The sequence below is a fragment of the Microtus ochrogaster genome, chromosome 10, assembly GCF_000317375.1.
Source record: "Microtus ochrogaster isolate Prairie Vole_2 chromosome 10, MicOch1.0, whole genome shotgun sequence".
Lineage (NCBI taxonomy): Eukaryota > Metazoa > Chordata > Mammalia > Rodentia > Cricetidae > Microtus > Microtus ochrogaster.
In genome coordinates, this window is record NC_022016.1 from 34,371,767 (window position 1) to 34,378,245 (window position 6,479).

The 6,479-nt window shown below is 44.6% G+C and overlaps 1 protein-coding gene across 2 annotated transcripts in view; it reads right to left on the minus strand.

Annotated features, from left to right (window-relative positions):
* The window catches only part of Clcn5 (chloride voltage-gated channel 5), a 170,675-nt gene extending 165,424 nt beyond the window's left edge, over nt 1-5,251 (minus strand). Inside the window, exons 1-2 of one of the 2 annotated variants that reach the window (XM_005352769.3) lie at nt 5,102-5,250; nt 2,775-2,933 (exon numbers count right to left, since the gene is read on the minus strand). In XM_005352769.3, coding sequence (XP_005352826.2) covers nt 2,775-2,790 — 16 coding nt within the window. In that variant the 5' untranslated portion in view covers nt 2,791-2,933; nt 5,102-5,250. Of the gene's footprint in view, nt 1-2,774; nt 2,934-5,101 lie in introns of both variants that reach the window. The other variant, XM_026781937.1, reaches the window with a different exon arrangement.
* Between the last annotated feature and the right edge of the window lie 1,228 nt (nt 5,252-6,479).

The following is a 6,479-nucleotide window of genomic DNA, read 5'->3' on the forward strand; positions in this document are numbered from 1 at the left end:
ACAGAGCATCTGGACCTCGGTTTTAGTCCTGTCACTAGGACCTGCCACTGTCTGATCTTGGGCACCCTGAACTCTTGGGCTCTAGGACAGAGTTATATATGTTTCCTAAGAATCTCTTCACATCAAAACCTCTACTTGAAGAGCCACACTGCCTATTAGATAGCAGGACTTCTAGAGACAACCTGAAATTACCTCTACAGAATGGGACTCCGGTCCCATCCAAACCATAGTAAAATGCTAGTGACAGGTGACAGCAGCAGTAGCAGCTCTGACTAAATTCTGAATACCTTTCCACACTAAATGTCTCACGACTGTAACGTAGGCACGCAGTTCTACAGTACTAGGCTTAGGTGCTTTCATAAAACTCAATTCATCTTCACAACCTTAGATAGGAAGTTCTGCTCTCATTCTCATTTACAAAGAGGACAACTGAGTCACAGAGGGTTTAAATACCCACGGCTATCAAGTGACAAGGTCAGGAGTTCAATCCAGACTCACATGGCTAATCTGTGACTATCATTTTTCCTTCAAAAGTTACCCCCAAAAAGGCCAATAAACTGCAGTGATCCTAAATGCTAAATTCTGTAGACCCCTTCCCTCTTAACAAAATGAGTTTTCAGTCGATGTAAAGCAGATCACGTGTCAGAGCCTACGCTCATAAAATATGGTACTAAGAAAATATGGAATTTGATTTATTTATTAATAATGGTTAATCATTAAACATTACAATATTTTACTGTCAAACAATACATCATTAACAGCTAAAGAATCTGTACAAACACAGAGGAAAACTACAAACTTGATACGCATCACGAGGAACAAAAGTAGATTCCTTCCCGCACACACTCCAGGCGCTACACTATTTCAAAAATGCCTTTGAAACATCAACCTGACAGCCCAGAGGAATCAAAAGGAACCAAGCAGGTCAAAAGTTTAGCTCACTAGCTTCCATCATCCCCTTCAGCCACCTCTCGTGTTCCCCATCTCAGAGAACAAACTCCCATGCCCAAGCTGGCTGTCAGGCCGGGGTCAGTTTTTGTTAGATCCAGCCTCGAAACATTCTGGAGCTCCCCGTTTTCTTGCCAACCTCACTACCCCCGTGGCTCTTTCCAGACCCTCACTATATTTCCCCTAAGGCACAACTTGAGAACCCTTCTCAATGAGTCCCAGCTTTTTCCTGTCTCCAGCAACACCTCGTCTCCGCACTGCTGCCAAAGTAATCTTTCTACAACAAAATCTGGTTGTGTTACTTCCCTCTTTAGAATCTTTGTGTCCAGGATAAAGTGGAAAAGGCTTCCTAGAACATATAAGGTTCTTTATTTTCTGCCCTCCAACTACCTTCCTTGCTTCATCTCACACCAGGCAAACAAAGCAAGCTGGAAAGTTCCTGAACAGTGCCGCTCTGTCTGGCTGGATCGCAATTCCTCTCATAGATCCATATGGCCAACTCCCACTCATTTTTAGAGCAGCTCAAACCTCAAAGTTCACCATGCTTCTTCTCTAGGCTTGCATCTCATTTTCCACCTCTCCCTATGGTAATACTTGCTTAATGCGACACAGTTTATTCAGAAGTCTGTCTCTCCCAGATCACGAGGGACGAACGCTCCAAGTCTCCGCGCTTTACTCCTGTCCCTGGTTTGCTTGTTGAATGAAAAGAATTTCTCCGGATTTAACTGCATATACAGGCACACGCACACAAGCACATATGCACACACACAACACATGACATACATGTGGATGTCAGAGGACAATTGATGAGAGTCTGTTCTCTCCTTCCATCGTGTCAATCTCAAGGATAGAACTCAAGTTGAACTTAGTGAGCAAGCACCTTTGCTCGCTAAGACACCTCATCGGCCCTGCACTGTGTGTGATAAATACCCACCAAAGGCAGCATACAAGGCAAATCCCATTTCAAAAAATACCTTTAAACTGGCAATCTGTGTATACCAAAACTGCTTGTTACATTTTTATATGTACATGTTTTAAATCACAAACACATTTTTAAAAGATTCATTAAAAGCACAGACAAATCTAGCCTTTGAATATGCATAGATATTGAAGCTATTTTACTCATTCCATGTAAGTGGCCCTGAACCTTTTGTGGGACCTAGACACAACTCGGTAGTTTTGTCAATCATTTCCTAAACCCACATTTCTTCCATGGTGATCATAAGATTGTGATGAAAATTCTGATGCCATCCTGAAAAGCGATGCCCAAGCCCACGAAAACTAACAACATTGCATGTGACAGAAACTGACAACAAGAGAGGTAATTTTCCAGCCGAAACACTGCTGAGCTTTGCTCTCAGATTTATAATATTAAAGTGAGCATTTTCTTTCTAACACCAAAATATAAGCGTAACACTCAGTGAGTCTTTTCAACTGCCAAAACCCCCAGAAAGTCTTCATTAAGAACAGGAAGCTTGAGAGGCAGCAAAGTGTGTCTCCCCTCCTTTTGAGAATCTTATAATACAAATTTGCTTCAAACAAATGAAAACCATAAAGGGAAAACTCATGTCACACATAATCCCCAGGAATACATGTTTAAGTGAAGGGAGGTCTTTGAAATGCTTCTGGCATTCCCACTCACAGCCACTTGAAAATCATTTGAACTTCAAGGGACAACAGCGCTTAAATGGATGTGCATTGTCCTTGCAAAGAAAGGGTTAAATTAAAGAAACAGCTGGCTGCCAGCCACTGGCTCTGGGGGTTGGGTGGGGGTGGAAGACAGCAGGAGGAAAAACCAGTTAGAGGAATAAGTGCTAATTTCTTACCCTGCCACATGGCCATCTCGTACCTAGCTTCTCCCACGCTGGGGCCACAGGCTCAGAGCTTTCCAGAGGCCCCCAGTTTTGAAGGGGGATTTAAAGGAACGTGGAGATGGGAATGCAACTGGCTGCTTCTGCTTTCTGCAAGATTCTAAGGGCCCAAACCTGGAAACGTAAACAGGAAAAATGAAAATCTGAAAAGGAAACAAAGAATTTCAAATTCTTGAAGATGATCTCCCGCCCTCTTTCAAAAGCAGTGTCTCGTTTCCCCTCCGCAGCAGGGTGTTGCTGGGGAAAGAGCGGAGGTACGGCATCAGTTAATATCGGCACCCATTGCTGCACGATTCTGTATCAATCACTGGGGCTTCAGTAATCGAGTAGTGGTTGCTTGAGATAACCATTGTGTGCTCCCTATCTTCAAGTTCCACACTCTGAATTCTTTCTCTGCCCCTAAAGCATTTCGTGTTCGTGAAGAAATCAATAGAGAAGAGAGCTAATTCTGTGAATAAAGTTTTAAAATAGACCTGGAATATGGAAAAAAAGGAGAATAAAAAGTAAGAAAGGACGATACCCTTTGGGACAGGGGTCTTCCTTTCTGCTTTATTTTGGACTTTTCTCACTTTGCAAATTTCCTATAGTGAACACATCATATTTGTCTGTATAAGGAGGGAAGGAATCCAGGACAAAGAAAAATATAAAACTAGAACATTAATTTAAGTGCAATCAAATTAATTCCGCTACCTCTCAGGGTTAGGTTTTCAAATTCAGGGCTGATGAGAAGGCTCACCAGGTAAAAAAGAGCTTGCTGCCCAAGCCTGAGTTCAATCCCTGGGACCCAAGAAAAGATGGAAAGAAAGAACTAACGGCATAGAGCTGCACCCCCACCACACACACAATACAGTACTACTAAAATTTTAAGCTTCAAATTCAATCTTAAGACAATACTGTTTCCAAACATATAAAAGGAACTAGGAATCGAAGGAAAACCTAAAGTGTGTGATGGCTGGTCTTAGTTCGGTTTGGAAATTTAATATATTAAACTTTATCCATTTTTTAAAAGTTTTCAATAATTTATTTTCCTTACTCAGCATTAAAAAAAAACCCTCACTCACTTTTTTGGCCTGTTGAACATGGAGGTGAATTTCTACTTCCATGGCTTTTATATAACCAACACATGCAACTCTGAAGAGGAAAAGCCAAAGCCAAATGCAAAAGGCTAATACTAGTTTGAGAATCATGTTGGCCCTCTTTAATGACCTCTTTTTCTGTAAAGAACAAAAAGGTTCATGTGTGCGCCAGTCCACAAAAACGCCAACAAAGACCGGCCTTTGGATGAGGAAAGGTTCCTGGAGTCCAAGAAAAAGAGAGTTTAAGAAACTTAAACTCCAAGGATGAATTCACCAGGAAAAAGTGCTCCAATGACTGATCTGGAACATGGCACAGTTTATTTTAAGTTTGGTTTTTTGTTTTGTTTTGTTTTGTTTTTTGCCCTTCTATTTTGCTTACAGTAAAGAAGTACTGATCAGTGCGTTGTGGGACAAGGGGGAATGCAACAGCTTTGAAATTCAACCGGAGAAATTACCAATACATTTATAAAGTATATGTAAAACGGAGTCTCACTGGTTTTTAATGATTCAACTTCTGGTTTCCCTCATTTACTCGGTGCAGCTTCCACTGACGTTATCACACGGACTCACGTCCAACTCCAGGCAACAGATTTGTTCTGCAACGTTCATAAAGGTAAAAAGTGCGTCAAAGTTAAACTAAAGCTTTCTTTCCATTACTGGGAAAGGCACTGGAGCGCAGGGCTCCAACGCCTGGGAAGCAGCAGCTAAGCGCTTTGGGCAGCAAAAGGGAAAATGCACATACACCAACTTCTTTGCCCAGACCGTCTGGACTGGATTTCACTAAGACCCACGCGAAACCCTTGGTGGATCCAAAGCAGGAACGAGCAGAAGCTGGCCTCGGCTGCAGGCTTTTTCAGCGAACGCCACCCAGCCCTATCCTCTGGACAGGCGTCGCAGGCAGCCGAGCTCCCCGATTTCAAAGCTGGGCGGGCTTGGCGCCCTTTGGCAAGGAAACTTCGGGCAGCCTGGGGACCCTGCCCCGAGAACAGGGCTGGGCTCCCGGGGAGATGCCGCCCCACACTGGCTGGAACCAGCCTGTCCACCTCCTTCACTGGCGGCCAGACAGGGGACGCCAGCTCCGGAGGAGACCGCGGTGGCAGACGAGCACTCTCCCCGGCTTGCTGTACCAGGGGGCTCCTCTGATGGGCTGGCGGCCGGCGGCCGGGGAAGGACCTGTTGGGAAAAGAAAAGCCTATTTGCCTTTACCTGTCACCGAGGTCCGGCGCGGCGGAGCCCGTGGTCACCGGCGGTGGGCAGCGCGCTCAGTTGGCTCTGGCGTTGCACACAGCGAGTAGAGCGAGCGCCCCACGTAGCCGGCAGAGCTTCATTCACACAGCCCAGCCGGGAGGAGGGGGAGCGGAGCGGGAGCGCGGCTCATGTGACAGGCGCCTCGGAGTATCAGCTCTGGCCAGACGGCGTCTGCGCATGCGCGCCACGAAGGACCCTCTCCTGGCACCTCGGCCCAGCCAGGGGAAAACCGCGGCCAAGAAGCAGCTGCTGGGAGGAGTTTCAACACGCGCAACCGCAATAGGGGAGCTGAGCTTGCAGCCATATTTAATGAGGACTGGGCGGATCCAACCCAAGCACTGGGCGTGTCGGTTGCATTCGGAAAAAGCAATGCTCCACTGGGTTTCATTGTTCGCAGATTGCCTACCTTGGTTTTGCTTTTGTCTTTAGAACAAACTGTTTACCCTGAGCGACTTGCCCACGGCGTAATAGTAGAAATACATTACTAATAACAGCAGACCACATATTTAAGCCTCCTATACACCAGGCATTATTCTAACTCCTATACTTTATTCATTGCATTTAATGCTCACAAGAACCCATGAAGCACGTATCATTTATCCATTTTCACTCGTAAAAATGTAAAGGCACAGAAAGGCTACATAGCGTTTGCAATCTCACACTGTAGTAGCAATAGGAATAGTAATCAAATACAGTGATGCTTGGCAGCAGCCTATTTAATCCAACACAAGAAATTCAGTACTGCAGTTAGTCATCGGGATTAGCTCCAATTTAATCATCACCAAGCAAAAGCTCAAGGTGACACATACTTTTAATCCCAGTACTCGGGGATTTAAAGGCAAGAGAATCAGGATTTCAAAGTCATCCTAAGCTACATAGTTTTAAGCAGCCTTGCTACAGGACACTGTCTCAAAAAACAAACAAACAAAACACAAAATGAAGGTTCCGATTCCACCTAAGGTTTCTCTTTCTTCAAAGCCATTTCAAACAATTAGAAGAAATATCCCATTCTGAGTTTTTAAAAGAATGAACAGGCCAGACAAATAGAGTGCAGCTAGTTCATTCACTGGAAGAACTAAGTCCATATCCTCAGCACAAGTAAGCTACCTGGAAGCCAGGTACTCAAATTCAGAATCCGCTACAGTAAGTAATATTTTTTTCAATTTTCTTCCAATAGGGTCTCATTCTTCAGCCCTAGCTAGCCCGAAACCCTCTATATAGACTAGACTGGCCTTGAGGTCCCAGATTCCCCTATTTGTGCCTCCCAAGTGCTGGGATTGTAGACCTGTGCCACCACACCAAGCTTTTTCGTTTTTCTCTCTGAGAAGTGCATACA